Raw genomic sequence first — 25,215 nt, 5'->3', positions numbered from 1 at the left:
AATGCACATACCTGTGTTGCCAGTCACTGGTAATGTGGTGGTGAAAAAGACTTTCTCCACCTTTGGAACTTGTGGCTTTAAAAAAATAAAAACACATTTGATGCAGTTAAAATCAGATCTCCAACTAAGCAAAAGCAAACTCCAAACAGCTGTGAGCAAGACAAACTTGTATCCCAGAGCAATGACTGGAAAACTGGATTACAAATTACGTAGTTTGGTTTGATACGGTGACTTCCATGTTCTGGATATCACAAAACTGGGACAATCACCGAGGTAGCCCTGAGATACTGAACTGAGGTGCTGTGAATTTGCCAACACACATTGTTCACACTTCCAACAAAATTAATTAATACTTAACCAATATTCCATTTTATCCAGAGAGTTCATATCAATGGCTCTTTATTCGTTGGCATTCACAACAGAGGAAGCTTTTTCAGATGGCATTGGCTCACTACTTAAAAAGAATAACACAAACTATTCTTCAGGTCTCAAACCCACAGATTCACTTAGCATCAGACACATCCTTGTTTTGCAGAAGATTTTTCATTATTCTTATATACAAGGCTCCTCCAATTTATGAGACAATAGGATTAAGCTACGGAAATGTATAAACTATGAAATGCCTCAATGCTGAAAACACTATAGAGTTTTTGTGCTTCTATTTTGTCACAAAGATGGATATAGTGAGCTGTAGCTCACGAAAGCTTATGCTCAAATAAATTTGTTAGTCTCTAAGGTGCCACAAGTCCTCCTTTTCTTTTTAATTAAATACAAGTTACTCTCGAGCCTCACACTGCAATGCCACAGGTAAAGCAAGTCCACATCCTCTGTGAGGCCTATACAAGAGAGTTTGCCAAACAAGAAGAAGAAAACAACCCACTAAATCTTCCTCACCTCTGGATTTTCCAGACATTTTCTCCTTCATGACTACCTTTTAAGTTCTTCAGGGCAGGGATTGTCAATTTGTGATCTGTACAGAGCCACTCACATCACCACTACCCAAAACTGAAGCAGACACGCCTGGGATGGGATTGAATCCTGTACCTCTCCAATATACTAAAATTAGACATTTTTCTATTAAAAAACAGCCCCTGCACTATGTGAGGAACATAAATGTTTTGAACAGTGTTTCAGCAATGTTATGGTAAATACTAACCATTTGTTCTTGATTTGGGGGAGATCCATTGGCACCATTTAAAATCCATTGTAAGTTCTGCTCTCCCATGACTATGCTGGACTGCAGAATAGCAGTACTTTGAGACGGAGTAATTGTTATAGTTGGATTACTTGTCAGAACAGAGTTCCCACCAACAGGCACAGACTGAACCACACCTGGCAGAGGCTCAGTGGCACTCGATGCTGCTGGAGCAGTGGCTCCGGCAACCACTGAAAGTCCTTGTGCAATGGGCTGTGGTGGTGTCCGAGTATGCGGTAGAAAGTCTTGGTGACTGGCTGCAAACTGTGTGCTGTGAGGAACAGGCACTTCTGGGGACTGTAAAATAGTTGCAGGATTTCCAAACGCAGCTTGCTGTGAACTGGTTCCTATGGAGGTGGGTGCGGAGGTTTGTAGTGCTGGGTGAGAAGGCTCAGAGATGCCAAGCTGCAGTACAAGTGGGAGAGATAAAGATGCTGAATCTCCTACAGAAGGCTGAACAGTAGTTACTGAGTCTGCATCACCGTTAAAACTTTCAATCAAGGCAGCTGCCAAAGGAAACAAAGTAAAAAAGAAATATGAATACACCAAGTCTCACACAGTCCAGAAAAACTGCTCTTCACTGAACCTTGAGAAATGAAGCCTAACTTGCCCTCTAGCTAATAGAATGCTAGCAGCAGTGCTTTTCATAGTCAAAGCCCTGTACAAAACTCATTAACGCAAGCCAATTAAATAGGGACATTTTAGGGACCCAGGACAGGGACCTTTCTATATCTAAATTTAGGAAGCCAACAACACTGTACTCTACTCACAGGCCTGTTACAGCCACTAGTTCTCAGGAGCTGTAAGTATTTCTATTATAAACCCCCTTCTACAGATGGTTTCATTCATTCAGCCATAAATTCCTGCTCCAAGAGGAAACCTAGTACAGAGGAGTTTATAAGGAAGATAAGCCCAGCAGCACCATTTTCAGTGCCATAGGATGACACACAAAGTTGCTGCAAACATGATCTCAGTTCTAGTGACGCTGTCCCAACACTCCACAGACTATGAATACTATTTACTTTCGAAAACAAAATAAACTGGCGATGCTCCCCACCAGCCCTTTTAAGGAACACCTGTCTGGTTTCTACTAAGGCTTTATATTATCCACTAGGCAATAATTCTCAGTCTGAGATGCATAAATGGAATTAGCTGTTTGCACGGATAGGCGGTAAGGTCTCTCAAAGAGCACAGATACAAAGTGTACCTGTCTGTTGAGAATCTTTCTGATTTGCTGTATGATCTGGGCTCTGGAACATAGATTCAAAAATGCTTGCTGGTGAGATTGTGCTAAGATCTCGTCCATGTGTCTGGAGAGAAGAAAAAGGAGAGAGAAGTGTTAGATAACAGCTCCACAATCAAACTATTTGCATAAATGCCAGTCATCTAGCATGTGTATGTTGCAATCGTTTGCTCTCAGTTATTTTAATGGGCCACCCTCAGAAAGGGCAGGGTACTTTGTACTTTATGCAACTAGCACACAGCATGAAAGATGCCTGTTAGCTACCACTAGCCATGACGCAAATTCACCAATAAAATGAACAACCCTTTATAGAGAACATAAGCACAACCCTGAACTTGACAAAACCCTTAAAAGGGCACTTAACTATTCTTCTGTAGCTGTATTTCATTTTAACCCCTTGTTGTTTGGGTAGAATCAAACATTAGAATTGTTTATATCAGTTTTACCCCTATCATTTGGGAAACTTTTTCTTATGCACAAGCCAACATGGCTCTGCTTCGTTTACCTCCTAGTCTGTGCACCAGCGTTAACCGTAATGTCAGAACTGTTCTCCGAACAGGATTTGTTAAATGGCTCCATGAGCTAGCTCCACTAAAAGATACCAGCCCCTCAACCATGTCTAATTTTTCTGTATGCAAGATTTAGTTATGGCCACATTCCCCACTAGATAAGAAGAGTTTTACCATAAGGTTAGATTTTAAAGGAACACTGCTAGTTCTGGAGAAAAATCCTTCCTTTTCACTCTGCTGAATTAGAAAGTCTGTTTTCAGGTTACAGGGATATTTGCAATGAACAGCCAAAAGTCTGTGCTTGAGATGGCAGCAAGGTGGAATTACTTCCTGCACAGACGCCTACAAGTCCCTACAAGTCTCTTCCCAGATGAACTTGCAAAAGGATGCAATCTCTTTCAGCAACACCTGGAGGCAACCTAATTAAGTGATTGTGTCACAGCCAGTTATAGCCTTAGTATATGATTCCACCAATAGATGCAAAATGCAAGTTACAGAAATGGCTGGGGAGGGAAAAGCCAAATGGTAGAGACTGCGGCAGTACAAGCAAATGGTGCTAATTCTGACTCCAACATAAGGCTCTTTTAACTAGTTGCAAGTGCCAAAAGGACAAGCTTGATTTAATGTTTTCTTCTATTTATTTCTGCCTGGAGTCTTTGCAATGGGTTCTTCCCTAGACATAGATACCCCCAAACCAGAGCAAAGAGCGCACAATGTGTAGATATATAAACAGGTTACCCATTTCACAAACTATCCAGCTACCGTTCACCAAACAGCTCAGAGCTGGTCAGAGTTAGATCTCTGGCTCTCAAGTGACTTAAAATGAAATTTTTTCTATATTGTTGTATCCAGCCTGTCAAGGTTCCTCCCCCACTCTGAACTCTAGGGTACAGATGTGGGGACCTGCATGAAAAACCTCCTAAGCTTATCTTTACCAGCTTAGGTCAAAACTTCCCCAAGGTACAAAATATTACACCCGTTGTCCTTGGACTGGCCGCTACCACCACCAAACTAATACTGGTTACTGGGGAAGAGCTGTTTGGACGCATCTTTCCCCCAAAAATACTTCCCAAAACCCTGCACCCCACTTCCTGGACAAGGTTTGGTAAAAAGCCTCACCAATTTGCCTAGGTGACTACAGACCCAGACCCTTGGATCTTAAGAACAATGAACAATCCTCCCAACACTTGCACCCCCCTTTTCCTGGGAAATGTTGGATAAAAAGCCTCACCAATTTGCATAGGTGACCACAGACCCAAACCCTTGGATCTGAGAACAATGAAAAAGCATTCAGTTTTTTACAAGACGACTTTTAATAAAAAATAGAAGTAAACAGAAATAAAGAAATCCCCCCTGTAAAATCAGGATGGTAGATATCTTACAGGGTAATTAAATTCAAAAACATAGAGAAGCCCTCTAGGCAAAACCTTAAGTTACAAAGAAGATACACAGACAGAAATAGTTATTCTATTCAGCACAATTCTTTTCTCAGCCATTTAAAGAAATCATAATCTAACACATACCTAGCTACATTACTTACTAAAAGTTCTAAGACTCCATTCCTGTTCTGTCCCTGGCCAAGACCAGCAGACAGACAGACACAGACCCTTTGTTTCTCTCCCTCCTCCCAGCTTTTGAAAGTATCTTGTCTCCTCATTGGTCATTTTGGTCAGGTGCCAGCGAGGTTCCCTTTAGCTTCTTAACCCTTTACAGGTGAGAGGAGCTTTCCCCTGGCCAGGAGGGATTTCCAAGGGGTTTACCCTTCCCTTTCTATTTATGACACAGCCTAATTTACTTCTGCCCACATAAAATGTTACTCATTCACTGAAACACTAGGGTTGCTTTGCTTTTAAAGGAATTGTCCCCGCTTCAGAGAAACAATATTGTGAAGAAAAAGTTAAAATCATATGTAGTATTACAACTGCCTGCACCTGCCTCAGTCGCCAGAATCACATGCATCGGGTGCGCCAAATTCACCCAACAGGCTTGCGGCACTATTTCATAGTGACAGAAGGAAAGGAATCAGAAGGGCTGTGTAGGAAGCGTATGCATTTGTCAGCACATGATGTAATGCCTTCTGCCAAAAAAATCCACTGAACAGCTCTGGCATCGATCCTAGAGCAAGTCGCTTCAATGCTCCTCTCACTAGAGAGGCCACACCCAGACAAGAGGAACAAAATGGGGACCAAAAGCAGATAATGCCAAAGGACAGAGCAAGTGAAACAAAACCAACCAATTTTTAATACTTAAACCCTGTGTTCCTCTGGATGGGGCAAACACTCCGTAATAAAGACAAAATCTCAAATTATGGGTGAGCATAGTTACTTACTGTATTAGAGTTTTCCCGCAGGTCCGAATCTGTGGAAATGAGGCTTAAGTCGCTCAGACAAAGTGAGTGGTTTGTATCCTGAAAAGGAATACAACTGCAGTTATGTATTTAAAACAGTGTTAGCAATATTGGACATTCCACAGTATTTTAGATCTCATTCTTTAGAGGTAAAGGCATCTACACAGCTTGTCAGGCTATTTTGTTCAGGGTGGATAAAATCAGTGATTTAAAAAAAATAAAAATTGGATTTTAAATTTTTTTATTTAAATTAAATATTTACAAAAATTAATCTATCTAAAATTAAATCTGAAATTGACAACTTATCTCAAAGCCAAAAATTATAATCTATTTAAATTAAATACAATAAATAATATTTAGTACACATTTGCTGCCAAGTTTTAAAGAAAGTCCAAGCCACTGAACTAGTGGAAGTCACTGGCTAAGCACCTGGAACCAGAGTTCGCTGAAGTGTGAGACCAGCTTTTGACAGCAGTAGCCTCTTCTGCTGGTACAGAGAGAATATTTTCTTCACCTCAGCATATTCAACTATATCAGTTCAATGACTAGTTCATTCAAAGTTAAGAAACCAATTAGGAGTTGAAAAAGCAGGAAAGCTTGTTTTCCTCTTCCAATCTATGAATAAAAACTAGTTGAGAGACAATGAGGTCTACTCATTCTAAAATCTTCAAGGACATGGTGAACAGAAACAATCAGTTTTATTCACTAACTACAGATATTTCCTTTGTTTAATAAATCAGTTCATTTTAAATGCAAATATATTTGGTAAATTTTTGATACACTTTGTTTATGTTTCCAGTGCATTTAAGGTAGTTTTATTAAATAAAAAAATTAAAATGCTGCTTTTGAGCATTTTTAATTGAATTTGAATGTCTATCCAATTAAAGCTTGACAAAAATCACAAGTAAAAATTAATCTAGTAAATAAGAAATGCATAATCCACCATTTCCTAAATTAAAAAATAAAAAATTTGAATAAATGTAAGTTAAGGTATATATAATTACATAAACAAATGTGTACACATATACTGTATCCTAGTTCGCAAAAAGCAGCCCAAATTTAGTGTAAAGGCTATATTTAGTTGCAAATCAATATATTTTAATGGTTACCAACCAGTGAAAATTAACCTTTATTTAGGAAAATAACTAAAAAGTATAAATGCAGAAACACAATTAAAAAAATGATTTAAATCAAGGTTTCCTGCTTGCTGATTTTAATCATAACTAAAAATCAGTGACTTAAATCAATCCACCCTGATTTTGTTCCTTGATAAGGCACGATCCTCTTGAAGTTTCAGGCTGGGAATTTCAGAGGTACCTGAGGGAGTTAAGCACCAAAATCCCACCGATTTCCAATCGGAGCGGTGTACCAAATACCCTTAAGTTTCTTTGAAAATTGCAACACAATGTTGCGTACGCTTTATTGCCTCAGGAACTTCTCCCCAAAATATGGTTTTGTTTCAATCTATCACAAAAGCTCTAAAAAGAAAAAAGAGAAAGCTACTGACCTCATTGTTATTGGGAAGTGCATTATATAAGTGTCCTTTCTCGTGACCTTTCATGTGGCTCTTGAGACTATACTGAGTACTAAAAGTCTTCTCACAGCCATTACTGGGACAGAAGAAGGGTCTCTCCCCTACAAGAAGCACAAAACAAACACACACTGATTTGTACAAAAGTTTAGACATCTCTTTACAAGACAAGTCACCAAAGCCATTTTGCTTAAGTCAGAATCATCCTCCAAGATATGGCACTACTTAAAATATGGGAAACTAAACCAGTAAGCTGGCAAGAGTATTTCAAGCACTCTAACTGCTTCAGCTCTTCTCCCACTAGTCTGTAGGTCTCACTTCAACCACTGTTGTATTAATTTAGATGGAATATATAGACCGAAGGTGTTAACATAACCCAGTCACTGTTCAACACTGTTTTAAACAAGGTTTTGTATAAAGAGACCTCCACCCGCTCAGTCCCATGGCAAACACACCATTAACAATCCTTTGTAACCTTTTATTAAAGATACAGAAAATAATGGAAAACAGTTAAAGCATCTGAAACGTAAAGTAAGGCTTTCATTTTAACAACGTCCCTTGTTCCCTTTCCCTTTAGCAGGAGAGAGTTTCTAGAAGGAAAAACCCCCTTGCTTGACAGTCTCTTAGATGGCATCAAAGATGATAACTACTGTCCTTTTGGGAAAAAGAGAAGAAGTCAGTTGATATGGGATGGAACTGTTGTTATTGCTGTTGCTATTAAAGTCCAGTTCCGTTTCCTAGAAGACAAAAAAGGTAAACACACACAAAAGGGGAAAGAAAAGAACAGCAAAGACACAAAACGCAGCTTTTGTCTTTGATGTTGACTTTCGCTTGCAATTTCATTGCTGAAAAACAGACACAGCACACGATCTTACCAGCCATTCCAAGACCTGGCAAATTTGTATCAGCATTAGGCTGTTTAGCATATTGCATTTAGCTGCCTTTTTCTGATCACAGGTTCACAGAAGTTTTGCAGAATATACAGTATTGGGTGGCTAAGCCAGGCTTTTATTTAACAGAAGACAAAAGGAGAGACATAGGAAAGAAAAGAAATAAGGTTCGGGAAGGAACAGGAAGAGGAGTCTCACATCCCAGGTGATGTTTGAGATTTAGCCAGAGATGTCATCTGGGTACCCCCCTCTCAGGCCCAGTCTGGTTAGGACATCTCTCAGGTTTAGGATGAAGATGGTCCAGGACTCCAGCAGACAACAGGGGTCACAGGCATTACAGTGACGCTCACTCCAGTAGCCAAGTTTTCACCCCAAGGTCTCTTTCTTTAAGGACTCAAAAAGGGAGTGATATGTGGAATAAAGCATCCCCTTGTTATTTTGTCCACCAATTAGACCTACTAGCCAAAATATGGTTCCACACTCTTCTTGTTTACCATGCATCATTTTAACACAGTCCTTAAATTATATTAGGCCTTTTTGTTTGGACTAACTCAGTCTGTCTTCCTTTCCTACCTTTTCCCATCAACATTTGTTATAGGTTATTGTGATGATATTATGAACTTACACACATTTTTTAGAGTTGAGCTCAAAATTAGGGTATATCTGTAGGCCCATTTATCACAACCCCCCTTAACTTGATAAGGAAAGAAGGACATCGCCTCCCAAAAAGACATACTCAAGTTTGAATGTCTTGTACAGGGTTGCTACAGCAACTCTCAGAGAGAATCTCTGTAACATACCCACTTTACAATTGTCCAAGGTGAATTCCACCATATAAAGCACCCCACGCTAAATGTTATGCTGAAAAGAGTAAACAGTGAATGTAGGACCTGTGGGAACATGTCTGAACAGCCTACTAAACAGCTTTAGTGCCCCTTCCTGGATGCAGCATAACAGCCTTAGAAACAGAAGTTTCCAAATTTGTCAAGTGAGTTAGTGACTATTTAAGTTTTACACCTCATTACTGCTGCATTTGTGAGGTGTGCTGGTAAAACTCAATAGCTGCCAAATTTAAATTGAAGGGATATTTTTCTATTGTTTACTACCCCGAGATAGCTGCCTTTCTTGTTTCCTAATTAAAATATTAACTGAATTATTAATTGCTCACCACTTTTGGTGCAGTACTGGTTTATTTCCTACGGTTTCTGGAGAAGGTTGAGACAACAGGAACAGGAAAGATGTCTTTTGTAGTGGCTTCACTGGTTGGCTGAGTTGAGTTAATTTGTTCCCATCTGAATGCTTGTTTTTATTAATTGCTACTGAATGTATTATGATGTTGAAAGATTAAATGTCAGGGTGCCTTGACATCTTTATTACTATTCCTTACATCTGAATAAATAAAACAAATAAACAACTGAAATCTGACCAACAGATCATTAAATGCCCTTGCTGTGCTTCTCTGTAGACTACAGGTATAAGCATTATTAGGCTTATGAAAGTTTGTATAAACAAAAGAGGCTCAGCTACAGAAGAGATCCCTCCAGACTTACCAGTATGTGTCCTAACATGTGTTTTAAGGTGGTGGCTTGCAGCAAAAGCCTTTCCACAGCCGTCATGATCACACCTGAGTGAAGCATCAAACAGAGAAAAGTTAGCATCAGATGTTTTGAATACATCAGGTACAATGCGAAGTCATGCTTCCCATTGGGTGCTTGACTGACCTGCAGGACGCTCCAGATTTACACTCTGTTAATAGTTGCTATCTGGAGGTATCTGGCTACACATGCTGCACAGATCACAATGTGACAGCAAAATATAAAAAGTGAACAAAGCTATTTATTGCAATCACCATTTTTTATGGATTACACTTTCCACCATACCAGGGAAAAAACAGATTTTGCAGATGTGCTGCTCCTCACAGCAGCTTGGCCAGCCTGATCTATTTGGCAACAGAGTAATTTGGTGCCACTAACTGCAATGCTGTCCTCTTCTCGCCAACTGAAGAAGCGGCAGTTCAGATATGCTCATGCATCTAGCCTCCCTCGCTGGACTAAAAGTGAAAATATTTCATGCAGTTTGTCTCTAGATTCTTACAACGAGCCTCTTCTTTGTAGTGACTCCACTGCTTCACACAGACCGTCAGTTACCAAACTCACCTGCCATTCTCCCCACAGAAGAGGGGAAACGGCCTTCTAGCGACTTACCTAAATGGCTTCTCTCCTGTGTGTGTTCGAATGTGCTTCCTCAGATCGCTGAGCGTTGTGAAGTATTTACTGCAGCCTTCGCTTTCACAGTTAAATGTTTTTCCTGTGTGAAGCCTCTGATGTGCTTTCAACCTGCAAAGCATTCCAAAGAAATCCCTCTTATCACATGCAGCACAGCAAGGCTAATGAGTCATATAACAAGGACCACAAGACAGGTTCAAAGGCTTAACATATTCTGTTTAGTCATTAAATTTATCAATATCAGTGTTTATGAAGGACTGCTGTACACAAATCAAAAATGTCTGAAAGCTCTAGGTGTTTGAACAATGCCAAGCACAAAGGGGACCACACAGCTACTTCTACTGCAACACACGTAATTAATGATAATGTCACAAATGCTGCTCTCCCAGTTCTTGGTATTGATGGAAGAGGATCTTCAGGCTGATTTGAGATTCTATAGCCTGAGTGGGTCTGGAGCTGGGAGAAGGATCCACTCCCAATAATTGCAGCCAGGGTGCTCAAACAAGAACTGAATTTGATATGAAAAATAGTGGTAACCATCTGCCATGCAAGACAACAGAGCTGCATGGAAGGGCTCTTACCTGTACAGTGTATTGAATGCCTTTTCGCAGCCTTGCACATCACACTCAAACGGCTTTTCCTTAGTGTGCACTCGGACATGGATTTTGAGACTATAGGAGGTAAGGAAGGCCTTGCCACAACCTTGTTGATTGCAGACAAATGTGTATTCCCCACGATGTGTCTTCTGATGAGTGCGCAAATTCCCAGCAGTGCTGTAGGTGCGAGGGCAGCCCTCAAAGGTGCACTGGTATCTCTTAACCTATGAGGAAAATGCTGCAGAGTTTAAGCCTACAAAATGTACAATTCAGCTGAACCAAGTTTCTAGAACTTCTGGGATCTAATCCACAGCATGGTCTCTGAGTGGGTTAGTTGCCTGGTATGGATAGCTAGGCTTTTGCTCTAATTAAAGACAATAAGCTGGATTCTGATCCCAGAATGATACCAATGTATTTTTTTTTTTAAATTAACAGATGAAGTATCAAATTACTTTGCCCTCCTATTGTGTTATGGGGAAAAACACAGGCAAATCTATAGAAACAGAGGTTTACAGAGTTTAACTAGCACAGGAACATGAGTCTATGGGATAATAAATCAAAGTGAAGGTCTAAATCCCCATATGCATTCCAAATTAATAAACTTAGCCTTTAGCAATTGGCATTTGACTGTGCTGGTATGTTTAGGGGAAGAGGCAGACAGATACATACTTTTTTAACATGATCCAGTGAAGTGCTGAATCCCCTTAACTTCACACTGTGGAGGTGTATGGAAGTATCGTTGCTCAGCATTTCTCAGGACTATGAGTCTAATGAAATATTGCTCTATGCTTGCTCTCATTTTTAATATAAAAAAGAAAGTGTGTCTGAACTTAAATTCAAAATCTTCTAAAATGTTCAGCTATTGACCAAGACAATTGTCCAGTTTCAAACACACATTAACAGGTCCACAAAGAGCAGCCATGCAATCCGTAGAAATTCTAAACTCACACCAACGTCCCCAAATAAGGAGTACAAAGCCAGGCCCTAGAGGGATAACTCTGCACTGTGCTGCTCCAATACACTGATAGTGAATGGATCTCTTACAAGTTATTGTGGATTATAGATTGCTTTGTTCCATCTAGTCTGTATTTTCTTACATATCAAATATAATTTATAGCAGAAACATAGTAAAATTGGGGCATTTTCTTTGTGTGTGTGTGTATATATTATTATATATATATAAAAAATGTGATGAGACTGCCCAAAGACCCCACACTAAATGGGAACATCAGCTCAACAAAGCAAAGGTTTGCGGAGATATAACTGGAAAGAAGCTCATGCCAATACAAAAGATTTTAATTCTTACCACGCAGATTGTTTTGTGAACCAAAATGAGATTATAAACATGGAGCTTTAAGGCGATACACAAGTAACCCAGAATTCCCAACCAGCTGCTTGGATCACCTGACTCATGTCAGACTAGATTTGATAGAAATTCTGCCAAGCTTCTGCACCAAACAGGGAGAGGGTGCATTAGAGGCTTACATAGTATGGAAGTCAGAATGTTTCATTGAATTGGACTCTCTCTCTCCACATGGAAAAAATCAATTTGCTCTGCTAGACTGGATTTCTCTTCAATGGTAATTACTAGACTGACAGTTTTAATTTGACTGCAATGGTTGAGAACTCCCACCAGTCACAAAATGATTCTAGAGCCCCAGTGCACTGAGTGGGTGACTGGCAAGTGGAAATGCAGTACTCCAACTGAGGCTTAGAAACATTTATAAAGGCAGAGCAAAGCCACAATACAGAAGGAAGAACTTGCTGCTTCTTCTCTGAAGACTAGTTTAATCACTGGATATGGGAAGATAACTAGGGAAGGACACAAGCCAGCAACCGTCTTATATTTCTCAAAGTGCTACTTTTCCTAAAGCACCCGGCACTGTTGCTATGAGAAGAGGCTTTGGGGTAATTTCCAAATACAAGGTACTGAACTGTGCAATGAAATTGGGAAGACTAGATGAACCAGTACAACCACACCACTTATAGCTTCCTGTCCACACTGGGGAGAAACCAACACAGATTTCACCAGTTCAGTTGGATTCATGTGGATTCCAGGTATCACAACCAGCACATGTAGAACACTTAGGATGGCCGCTATTGGTAGACACAAGGACTGTATGTGCATTGCAAACTCATGGTCTCCCAACAAATTTTTGCAAGTCTTTTCTCTTAAAGCAGACAGCAGGGCCTGAGACCACACTAGCTGCTACCTTTCCCTAAAATCCCAGGAACAACAAGAGAGAAACTTTAATCCTCTCAGTGATTCAGCACTCCTCCCTACACCCTTTTTCTTTGATAGGGTAGATAGATGCAAGAATATTTGAGAATCCGCGTTCTTCACTGTCACTGGGGGTTAAGAAGGAAGGAGAAGGGAGCAGGGACAGATTTCCGGGTATGTTATCAGGCTGTAAATATATTTTGGTGCCGCTTAAAGTGATGCAAGAAGACAAACACTGGAAGTTAGGAGAATATGACAAACAGCACAATATCAGCACCAAGAATACTTCATCAATAGCACATCTGGTCAAGAACCTACTGAAAGCCCCTTGCAGTCCTGCCAGGAATGGAAGCAACTGGCTAATGTTTTGCATTGTATTTGGTATAAATTGAACGAGCAGTGAGTCTTCATTACACTAGGCTGTATTTGGAGAGGAGCTTGACATTCTCATGTAATAATGTTTATGGTACCTCCCTGTACCCTTTTAAAAGCATCACTCTGATGTGTTAAAAACCTTTATCATCAGAAAAGGAAGTAGATTCATATACATGCAGAATGTAGTGCACACACTTCCCCCTGTACCTTTCAGAAGGTCTATATACAATACTAGGAACAATCATAGAGACAAAATTAAAATCAGTCTCTGCTTAAAAAAAGATTCTGTAAATGGTGCTCCCCATGCAAAGGCTGCAACAGAGGTAGGAAAGAGCTTGTTACATGCAGTGTGTGGATTTTCTGGAACTTATATTAGTTATTTTAAACAGAAGTTTGGGGTGGGATTTTCAAAAACATGCAGCACTGGCCTAACTCTTCTCCCACTGAATCAGTGAGAGTCTTATTACTGCATGCAATGGGAGCATTTAGGCCACTCCTGATAAACTTTGAAAATCCCAGTTGGATTTTAGAAGCTGGATTTTCCTACAGACCCCAGCATTAGATTCAGAAACATTCAGGACATTTCTCCACTTACAGCTTTTAAACACTTCTATTTTTTTGACAGTTTGAGAACTAAACATATCTTCCCCAAACTGTTCTTTGAACCAGACCTGTATTTTGCCAAAGTGGTCCCTCCGTGTGCTGCATGGATGTATGGAAAGCAGGATGGGAAGGTGAGAGATTTTATGTAATAACATTTACTAATATTGTTAAAAAAAAAGACAAGACTCTAGCCACTAAGGCTACCATATTCAAAAGTCACCACTGATTTTGCAAGCATCAGGTTTTGATTGTCCCACAAGAGATACACTAGGACGGATTTCTAAGAGATACAGAGTTCCCAGAATGCCTCTGGAGATCACTGGGAAATGTAGACGTTCAGCATCTCTAAAATGTCATGGGTGTCTCAAACTGGGCACCTAAAAACTGACATCCACCCATTAAAACTAGTGGCCACTTTTGAAAGTATTCTTGGCTTCTCTCCTTTCAGGAGGCTCTGCCAGCTGGATAATTCAGCACCTGGGGACCTGCAGCACTGAGTCTCACAAACATGGCCACTCTGACCTTTGGTTTCTGTTAAGGGCACTTCGGCACAAGCTCAAGACCTGCCTGTTTGAAAGGTCACCTAGGAAAGTGAGAAACTTGGGTGATGACAGCTAAGCCAACATTCACTATGGATACAGGGCTTATTGAACCATAGGCACAAGCCAACTCAAAGTCTCCACTGGGGCAGTGCAATCCCACACAACTCCCAACCTGAGACTGTGTACAGAGCACACATTTTGGCCCTATGCTAGTGCTACATGGGGCCAGCTCAGCAGTGAGGCCCCTTTCACTAGGAATGAAGAGGAGGATTTGAAGGGCAACATTAAAAAAAACCCCACAAGACACATCCCTCCACTAAATTACATCCCCACCTTTGGATCTCCCAGGTGTCTGCCTTTTAGACAGTACATTCTTGGAGGGCAGTGAACATTTTTCCTTTGTATAGTGCACAGCACTTTGCCAGTACAAGGATTATTAAGTGCCGCTGCAAAAGCAAAAAGTCAGCTGACCTCTCTCCCCTGCCAGGTATTGGGTGACCTGCCTCCTATGAATACAAGCTACAGGGGATAGGTTGGCACTACTGACACATGTAGGTGAAGGCAGAGGCCCAGGACCTTTTTATGCCTGTTTACAGCAAGCAACATGCAGAAGGCTTGATGGCAGTAAAGTGGGATCACAGTTTGCACTAAACCCCTTGGTGTTATAATAATTGTGTTGGGATTAGGGACACATTTTGTTGTTTGGTATTTAATTCCTTTTCTCCTGTTTTTATTTCTATATATAAATTACATTTGTCACAATTCTCATTCAATCCAGAGTCTCTTGTTGATACAACAGTAGTATTTCACACTAGGAAGGAAAGAAAGAATTATACTTTTAATTTCACCTTCCTTTGATGAGATGACAGATCCTGGTCATTACAGAACCTTAAAGCAAATTACATATACAAAAGCTTCATGCACACCAACAAATAGAAATGTGCTATAATACAGCAGCTAGCTGCCAGCGGAAAGGAATCACTTAAGTAGGAAAATAACTGAATTTTTTTGTTCTCCACTGTGACCAACATGGGGTTTGAATCCTGTCTCTTTGGTGCTAGGATGTGATTGTAATCATTTAAGCTACTTCGTGAAAAGGAGGTAAATTTTTCTAGCATTCTATTAAATTCCCAGAGATCCATCTTCATGCTGGATTAATCAGGAGAACTTCAGTCTAAAAACAGGCCTTAATTTACATCTGTACCTAAAGACAAGATTTATTTTTGTGCCTTTATCACCATGTTCATTTCTAATTGTCTAGACCCCGCTGCCAGCTTGAGAACACAAGTGACAGTGATTCTGAAGTGCTGCTATGGTCCAGAGAGGGAGCTAGGGAAGCTCAGTGAATCTCCCAACTAAAATGAAGGCTGTAGGAAAAGCGAAGTTCTCTGCATAGAAGTTTCAGTTAAATATTGGAATGGGGCTCACTTATACAGCATCTGGAGTTGAAATGTATTTTAATGTTGGGCAAATTTACTGTGGAAGCAAGCTACACAGGGAAAGGTTGTCCTAACCCCTTAGTATTATAGGAATAGAGTAACATAGGTTACGGTTAGAGAAGGATTAGTCAGGCTTTTGACACAGTCCCACATGACATTCTCATAAGCAAACTAGGAAAATGTGGTCTACAGGAAATTACCATAAGGTGGGTGCACAACAGGTAGAAAGACTGTACTCAAAGAGTACTTATCAGTAGTTCACTGTCATAGTGGGAGGGTGTATGTAATGGGTCAGTCCTAGGTCCAGGACAATTCAATAGAGTGGAGAGTAAAAGATGACACCAAGCCTGGAGGAGTTGTAAACTCTCTGAAGGCCAGGATTAGAATTCAAACGGATCCTGACATGCTGGAGAATTGATCCAAACTCAACAAGATGAAATTCAATAAAGACAAGGCAAAGTACTTAAATGGGGAATAACTGGCTAGGTTATTAACTGTCGCAGAGGATCTGGAGTTAAAGTGGACCTATGATGAGATAACTGGCTCTGTGGATGAGGGAAAAGCAGTGGACGTGTTGTTCCTTGACTTTAGCAAAGCTTTTGACACGGTCTCCCACAGCATTCTTGCCAGTAAGTTAAAGAAGTATGGGTTGGATGAATGGACTATAAGATGGATAGAAAGCTGGCTAGATTGTCGGGCTCAATGGGTAGTGATCAATGGCTCCACGTCTAGTTGGCAGCCGGTATCAAGTGGAGTGCCCCAAGGGTCGGTCCTCAAGCTGGTTTTGTTCAATGTCTTCATTAACAATCTGGAGGATTGTGTGGATTGCACCCTCAGCAAGTTTGCAGATGACACTAAACTGTGAGGAGAGGTAGATACGCTGGAGGGTAGGGATAGGATACAGAGGGATCTAGACAAATTAGAGGATTGGGCCAAAAGAAATCTGATGAGGTTCATTAAGGACAAGTGCAGAGTCCTGCACTTAGGACGGAAGAATCCAATGCACAGCTACAGACTAGGGACCGAATTGCTCGGCAGCAGTTCTGCAGAAAAGGACCTAGGGGTTACAGTGGATGAGAAGCTAGAAAGGAGTTAACAGTGTGCCGTTGTTGCCAAGAAGGCCAATGACATTTTGGGATGTAGAAGTAGGGGCCTTGCCAGCAGATTGAGGGACGTGATCGTTCCCCTCTATTCGACATTGGTGAGGCCTCATCTGGAGTACGGTGTCCAGTTTTGGGCCCCATACTACAAGAAGGATGTGGAAAAATTGGAAAATGTCCAGCGGAGGGCAACAAAAATGATTAGGGGACTGGAACACATGACTTATGAGGAAAGGGTGAGGGAACTAGGATTGTTTAGTGTGCGGAAGAGAAGAATGAGGGGGGATTTGATAGCTGCTTTCAACTACCTCAAAGGGGGTTCCAAAGAAGATGGATCTAGACTGTTCTCAGTGGTAGCAGATGACAGAACGAGGAGTAATGGTCTCAAGTTGCAGCGGGGGAGGTTTAGGTTGGATATTAGGAAAAACTTTTTCACTAGGAGGGTGGTGAAACACTGGAATGGGTTACCCAGGGAGGTGGTGGAATCTCCTTCCTTAGGAGTTTTTAAGGTCAGGCTTGACAAAGCCCTGGCTGGGATGATTTAGTTGGGGATTGGTCCTGCTTTGAGCAAGGGGTTGGACTAGATGACCTCCTGAGGTCCCTTCCAACCCTGATATTCTATGATTCTATGACCACAAACTGAATGAGTCAACACTATAATGCAGCTGTGAAAAAGGCTTATAGGGTATATTAACAACAGTGTCATATGCAAGACATCAGTGTCCCACTTTAGTTGGCAGTAGTTAGGCCCTTGTGTCTAATTCTGAGCACCACACTAAGAATATGGACAAATTGGAGAGAGTCCAGAGGAGAGCAACAAAAATGATCAAAAGGTTTAGAAAACCTGACCTATGAGGAAAGCTTAAAAAAACTGGGCACGTTTAAGTCTGAGAAAAGACAACTGAGGAAGGACCTGATAACAGGCTTCAAATCTGTTAAGGCTGTTATAAAGAGGACAGTGATCAATTGTTCTCCATGTCCACTAAAGGTACGAGGAGTAGTAATGGGCTTAATCTGCAGCAAGGGAGATTTAGGTTAGCTATTTTTAAAAGTTTTCTCCGTGTTAGGGTAGCTAAGGTCTGGAATAGCTTCCAATAGACGTAGTGGACTCCTCACCATTAGAAGTTTTTAAGAACAGGTTGGACAAACACTAGTCAGGGATGGTCTAGATTTACTTGGTTCTGTCTCAACGCAGGGGACAGGATTTGATGACTTTGAGGTCTCTCCAAGTCTTATATTTCTATGGTTCTATGAACACCTGCTTTTCAAAGCCCATGAGCCCTGAATGCCATGATAAACTATACAAGTGGTACCAAAGTTTGAAAACGAGACAGACCTTTTAGAAAAACACAACGAGGAGTCAGTCCAGTGGCACCTTAAAGACTAACAGATCTATTTGGGCATGAATTTTCACGGGTAAACAAGAAGTTGGGTTTTTTGTTTTTTTTTTAACCCATGAAAGCTTATGCCCAAATAAATCTGTTTGTCTTTAAGGTGCCACCGGACTTCTCATTGTTTTTGTGGATACAGACCTTTCAGGAATCACAAGCGTTAGATCAATGCAGGAAGGGCAGTTACCAAGTGCTGACAGCACAGTAACTCTACACTCTAGAGAAAGGGGTGGTGAGGAAAAGCACCGCACACCGAAGAATTCTGAATAGCACGGAAAATATTTAACTGCCAAAAGCAGCACGGGAGGGTGGATTGTGGAAGGAGAGAGAGACTGCATAGACAGAAGTGAAAGAATCAAAAGCAAAAAGCAAGCATTGCCACAGTAAGAAAAGCAGCCTTGGCATTTACAACAGGAGGGCAATGGATAGCTTTTTGGTGTCACACAGCAGCCTTTATGGGGTTGTAGGAGACCTACAGCCTTCAACTCTCAGCACCACAGACTAAACCTCTCCCTTTTTCCAACTGCTTCTGCCTAGCAGTGGAGACCATTCTGCCATCCCTCACCACTTCCAATCTAACTTGCTTTACAAAGAGATGCCCTTGCCTGCAGCATCAACTGCTCATGGAAAAGAAATAGGAAATATTCCACGATTCTATACCCCCATAATTGGCAGTTTTTAAGAACAGTTTAGACAAACACCTGTCAGTGAATGTCTAGGTACACCGGGTGGTGCCTCAGCACAAGGAACTGACAAGATGACCTCTCAAGGTCTCTGCCAGACCTACATTTCTATAATTCTATGAATTTTAGCTGTCCTTAATGCAGCTGAAAACAAGGAGGAGCCAAACACCATGCCCACAGACCATCTGAGAATTGCTGCACAGGATTTTTTAGAACAGATTCAGTCTTAGACACTACTTTTGCTTATTTAACTGGGTACTATCTACTCACAGGAGCTTGCAGGAATTACTCACTCAGTTCTGAAGAGGGCCACAAGCAGAAACATGTACTGGATGGCCTCTTATGAGTGGGTACAAACATCTGCAAAGGAAAGTCAGTGGGCTAACTGGATGGAAAGGGGAACCACACTATCAGCCAGATATAGGGGTTTGTTTCTTATTCCTTGGTCTAGTATAGGACAGCACAGAGATAGAGAAAAAGATAAAGAAAACACTGGACATGTTTAAAATGAAAAGTATCCTAAGCCTAGATAACAATCATGCACCAGCTTTCAGAGAATTGAGGACAAATTTGTGAAGTTTTAGCATTTTTAAAATGTTCCTCCATGACAAGATAGAGAACTGGGAAACCCAGCATCCACGGGAGAGGAGAATCATTGTGCAGAGAAGGCAATAGCAATGTTGTATTAGTTAAAACACACCATGCAGCATGTTTGATTTAGTAACAGCAAGACAGCTGATGCAAGGTATCTTTGTTGAGCACTGCAGAACGGTTACACATCTGCTCGGCAGTTTAAAAAGTTCATCTTATAGTTGTAGTGTCATAGGTTGAGACAAAGCACAAGAAAGGTCTGGCATGTAAAGTACACTGGTGGATTAAAAACAGACACAAGGTAGGAAAGTGAATTTTATTAGCTGGAAAAAGGTACATTATCTTTCCTAACAGGACTACCAGCTTTAGTACCACTCATTACTAATACACATCAGCACTAAAATAAACTGGATTCCTGGTAATGCAGTTTGTCCTGAAGTTAGGGTGCAAAGTGCTGCATCAAAAAGCTCCACGTGCAGGAGAATCATCTTTACATCAACTACTGCAATACATGAAAGTGTTTTACATACTTGTGAGCTACTCAAGATTGTGGGCACTACCAGAAGCTAGTAACAATCGCTTGGTCCATGGGCTGCACATATAAGTGGTGAGATGAGGAGCTATACAACGATACTCAAAGCAACACACATCTTTTAGTACAAAGGGCAAGTGTTTGTTTACTATAGATAAAAGGTCTGGGAAGAGGGGACCAAACATCTAAAATGAAGCTGTCATGCAGAGTACAGAGCAGGAAAAGATGGGAGTTTACCAGAAAAAGGCTTAACGCCATCACCACCAATGAAACATGGCACTAGGACACAGCCACAGATGGCAGAACACAAACTCAAAGCAGTATCAGTTCTGTAGAAGGCAATTATAGCTATATTGTGTATTCGCTTTGCAAAGAAAGGATAGCACAACCTTGGAGGGTAACCAGAAGGAGCCTACATTTTACACATATACATAAGTAGGGGCTAAGAGGAAGTAAAGTTTATCTTTATTGGTGAAGAAAACCTGGTGGCATATAGGATGGAACATTGTCCAACTAGCTAAATTGTTCGGACTGCTGAGTAATTCAAAACCAAGGGAGCACAAATTACAAGATTAAACTGAGTTCAGGGTGAATTAGTACCAGTGAATAGGAAGCTTATGAAACTAAGATGGAAGATGATGTAAGTACTAGCTATTCTCATGGGGAAAGTAGTACTAAACGTAGAATGAGATGTTGTAACAAAATAGAGTTAAAGGTGACCTCCAAACTAAAGAAATTGAGACTAAGCCCTTTTACTACCTTGTGAATGTTCATAAAGGGTTTCTATTTTGCTTCTCTCTCAAATATAAGCAAAGTCAAGTCATCTTCCCTGTTTCGTAAGGGCCAGAGAACTAGTGGGATAGCTTTTTCAGACCTTAATTGAAGGTGCAAGCGTGTTTAGTCTTTAAAGATCTTTCCTCCCAACTAGTTGTCAAGCATTTAAATTGAGCAGACATAAGACCACATTTTCCCAGGATTCACTTTTACTGTACCCCCTACTACTAGCTCTCTAGTCATCTTGACTACTCTACAGAGAGAGAAGTAGTCATTGCCTGAATTTACAGCATATAACAAAGCAGAAAAGACAATTACCAAAAAAAAAAAATCTTCCAAGCCTTTCAAACACCTCAAAAAGTAATAGAGGACAATCCTATTTTTTACACATTTGGAGAAGGAACCACACTGATTTAGCTCACACACACCACTATTCTCAGACACTGGAAGTGGCAAATTGAGTGTCCTATAAAGAACAAAGGAAAACTGTAGCATGACATGAAAATAAATTGTAGTAATAAATCAGCAGTGAAGAAGGCAGGGTGCAACAGCCAGTAACACTACAGAAAATTGGAAAAGAAAATATCCCATTTGAGTCCTAGGCTAACAGACTTGCTGATTGAGACCTTCCGGTCCAGAAATTGCATCTCTGACTTGAAAGCAACTACTGCTGCTACTGAACCACTTTCACTTTGCCAAGTGATCGTCAATCAAGGTCTCCTGCTTTTTTTTTTTTTTTTACACATACACACAGAACATTTTTTCATGTTCTGTGTGTATATAAATCTCTCCACTGTATTTTCCACTGAATGCATCCGATGAAGTGAGCTGTAGCTCACGAAAGCTCATGCTCAAATAAATTGGTTAGTCTCTAAGGTGCCACAAGTCCTCCTTTTCTTTTTGCAAATACAGACGAACACGGCTGCTACTCTGAAACCTGCTAAACTAAACTATTCAGGCTTTCAAACCCAGATTCCATTCTAACTAAAAGCCCAATTCTGCAACCCTTACTCACAGAGAGGATCAGTTACACAAGTAGTTCCATTGGCTTTAATGGAAATACTCATGTAAGTCCTTCTTCACCATGAGCAAGGACTACAGAACCAGCCCGAAGTCTGATATGCTGACATTAACACTAGTCAACCAAAGATACCCCACACAATTCATTATTTTTGGAGAAAATTCTTTTTACCAAGTCTGTCCGAACCCACTTTGCTTTCAACACAACAAAAATTCACTATGAAAATCATGTGTTCTATTGCTAGAACCACCCATTTCACAGGAGTCAGCTGGTTCAAAAGGTCACATTTTAATCAAGTACAATTGTGACTTCCTAAAATTTCACTTGCTGCTGATTACAGTGCCCCGGGTAATAACGCTGTAACTAAGGTTATGTCAAGTTTCTGTTTCAAAATCCATGTGGGTGACGAAGATTTTAGAAATTTCAAATCACAATGGGCTGGAAATTGACACTTAATTGGGATGCAGAAATTTTCCTAAGCCAAACTTGGTACACCCCAGGCTAAGAAAGCTTATATCCATTTTAAATGCTTAGTTTTGGCAATATTTTTAAGAGTTGTGAAAGACTAATCAAGCTATTTAGAGAGAAAGACCACTAAAGCACATGTACTATTATCATGGTCCTTATTTTCCAGTCACCTTTTATTACTATATTTAGTGGTTACTGCACTGTCATGAAACACACTGGGGTTCTCTTCACACAGTAACAGCTACATAATAAGGTGAATGGTCTAAGTAGTGAGAGCAGGCGAGACTGTGAATCAGGACTGATAAGTTACATTCTTGATTCTAGCTGCTGACTCACTGTGTAATCCTGGGCAACTTATCATGTACTTACCTACATAACCAGAGAGCTACTGTGAAGCTAAACCTAATGGTTGAGATTTTCAAAACAGTTATGTGGAGTTAGTCATATGTTTTCCTTTAGTGTGCAACTAAATTCTCAGTACCACTTGGGAAAAAAACCTCAACAATATCTGCAAAGTGCTTTGAGATCACCAGATGAACAGCTCTCAGGATGGGCAAAGTTCTACGATTATAGTTGGTCACTTACTTCTTTACGCTTGGTTTCTGGGCATTCAGATTGCAAAGTGAGAGTAGCTCCTTCGATATTTCTTGGCATGGGAGTTGAACCAGGATTTATAGTCAAATGAATCTGATCTGGAGAAATAATATGTTGCACATAACCCTGGGACATTCCTTCGTGATCTATTAAATGAAATCCTTCTTCATGACCCTCTGGTAAAAAAGGCAAGTGATCTCCACATTGTCCTTCATCCTCATCATCTTCTAATGTCCCATGGTCTTGTTCAATTAGAACAGTTGTCCTGTCATAAATTGTCCCAGATGATGAAGGAACCAGACCATTTTTGTCCACAAACCTCATCATTTTATCATCTTGGGTCAGTTCATCTTCCTCCGCTTCATAGTAGTGAATGCTGCCATCAGGACTATTTTCCCCCATGGTTTAATGGAATTCAGTGCAGCATCATGAAATCAAAATGTAACAACTCATCTGTAACAAGAGTAGCACAAGAGTAAGAATATCAATATTTAGATAAGGACTTCACCTAAATCCCTCAAGGGTGTGAACTTCCACAAGTTTATATTTCCTGTCCCCATTAATTCACTTCCAGAAACCTTGTCTCGCTTTCAGAAAATCAAGACAAATAGTGCAGGACAGTTTTTATTCAGTTCGTATAGGAGCCAAGCAGGGAACAGCGAGTGACTATCACCAGCCCTTGATCGCGGAGCCAGGAGGGGAAGGGCCAGGTGGGCACGGGGCTGCTCCTGATATAGCAACAAAGCACAGGCTGAGTCCGGGTCCCCTGCGCTCAGCGCTGCACACTCCCCCCGGGCTGAGGCCGGGTCCCCTGCGCTCGGCGCTGCACACTCCCCCCGGGCTGAGGCCGGGTCCCCTGCGCTCGGCGCTGCACACTCCCCCCGGGCTGAGGCCGGGTCCCCTGCGCTCGGCGCTGCACACTCCCCCCGGGCTGAGGCCGGGTCCCCTGCGCTCGGCGCTGCACACTCCCCCCGGGCTGAGGCCGGGTCCCCTGCGCTCGGCGCTGCACACTCCCCCCGGGCTGAGGCCGGGTCCCCTGCGCTCGGCGCTGCACACTCCCCCCGCCCCCCCCGGGCTGAGGCCGGGTCCCCTGCGCTCGGCGCTGCACACTCCCCCCGCCCCCCCCGGGCTGAGGCCGGGTCCCGCCCCCTCGTTTGCCCCGCGCTACGGACACAGGCCGGGCCGCCCAGCGCGGGGCGGAGCCGGGGGCCCGGAGCGGCCGGGCGCAGCCCGCGGGCCCCAAGTCGCGCTCACTGGGCCCGGCAGGGCCCCGGGCCGCCCTGCCCCGGCCGCAGCCCCCAGGCTGGGCGCGCCCCGCTCTCACCAAGCGCCCGGTAACGGCGGCGGCGGCAGCGGCGGCCTCCCCGCGGCACCATGATTACCCAACGCATCACTTCCGCTTCCGGCACTCGCGCAGCACGCCGAGACCCGCCCCTTCCGGCCCCGCCCGCGAGGAGGAGGTGGCCGGGGTGGGGGCTGAGGGGCGGGAGCTCCGGGGCCGTCGAGAGGGCGTGGCCTCACGCTGACAGGGGGAGGCTGTGGGACTGAGGGGGCGTGGCCAGGAGGGGGCGGGGCCTCGTGTGAAAGGGCGGGGCCAGCAGGGGTGCCGTGGGGCGGGGCCAGCTGGGACCTGTGTGAGGGGGAGCCGGCTGAGGGCTGGGCAGCAGCCACCCTGTGCCCAGGGGCAGGCCGGGCCGGGCCGGGCCGGGCCACAGAGCAGAGGGGGTCAGCCCAAAGGTCCATCCAGCCCAGAGTCCTGCCGGCCGAGAGCGGCCAGTGCCGGGGCCCAGAGGGAGCGAACGGAGCAGGGGCTCACCGAGGGATCCACCCCGTCGCCCATCCCCAGCCTCTGGCGAACACAGGCCGGGGACCCCCTCCCTGCCCATCCTGGCTAGTAGCCATTGGTGGACCTGTCCTCCATGAACTTATCTAGCTCTTTTTTGAAGCTTGTTATGGTCTTGGCCTTCACAACATCCTCTGGCAAGGAGTTCCACAGGTTGACTGTGCCTGGTGTGAAGAAATACTTCCTTTTGCTTGTTTTGAACCTGGTGCCTGTTAAGGGGGCAGCAGGGCTACAACTCCTCACAGGTGTGTCCTGGGACTGGGTCAGTCCAGTCAGGACATGGAGGGTAACATTTACCCTCCTCTCGTTCAGGGAATCTGGTGTTTAGTTTGGGGCGATAACCCACTTCTGTGTTTTAACCACGTACCACTCTTCGGGTCACTGCCTCAGGTCACCGCCTCGGAGACAGTAAGTGCTCAGGCATCACAGTGACGCCAGGAGTAGGACTGCCAACTTTCTAACGCACAAAACTGAACACCCCTGTCCTGCCTCTTCCACAAGG

General features: G+C 42.6%; 1 protein-coding gene across 1 annotated transcript in view; it reads right to left on the bottom strand.

Annotated features, from left to right (window-relative positions):
• The window catches only part of MTF1 (metal regulatory transcription factor 1), a 34,740-nt gene extending 10,464 nt beyond the window's left edge, over nucleotides 1-24,276 (bottom strand). The window contains exons 1-10 of the mRNA XM_084652506.1: nucleotides 24,195-24,276; nucleotides 22,862-23,323; nucleotides 10,522-10,760; nucleotides 9,920-10,051; nucleotides 9,266-9,339; nucleotides 6,802-6,929; nucleotides 5,277-5,354; nucleotides 2,403-2,505; nucleotides 1,157-1,701; nucleotides 12-75 (exon numbers count right to left, since the gene is read on the bottom strand). Coding sequence (XP_084508632.1) covers nucleotides 12-75; nucleotides 1,157-1,701; nucleotides 2,403-2,505; nucleotides 5,277-5,354; nucleotides 6,802-6,929; nucleotides 9,266-9,339; nucleotides 9,920-10,051; nucleotides 10,522-10,760; nucleotides 22,862-23,272 — 1,774 coding nt within the window. The 5' untranslated portion in view covers nucleotides 23,273-23,323; nucleotides 24,195-24,276. The remainder of the gene's footprint in view (nucleotides 1-11; nucleotides 76-1,156; nucleotides 1,702-2,402; nucleotides 2,506-5,276; nucleotides 5,355-6,801; nucleotides 6,930-9,265; nucleotides 9,340-9,919; nucleotides 10,052-10,521; nucleotides 10,761-22,861; nucleotides 23,324-24,194) is intronic.
• Between the last annotated feature and the right edge of the window lie 939 nt (nucleotides 24,277-25,215).

This window comes from Lepidochelys olivacea (assembly GCF_965140295.1).
Source record: "Lepidochelys olivacea isolate rLepOli2 genome assembly, chromosome: 19".
Lineage (NCBI taxonomy): Eukaryota > Metazoa > Chordata > Testudines > Cheloniidae > Lepidochelys > Lepidochelys olivacea.
The sequence above is the reverse complement of the archived record's forward strand: the minus strand, read 5'-3'. Positions and strand labels throughout refer to the sequence as shown.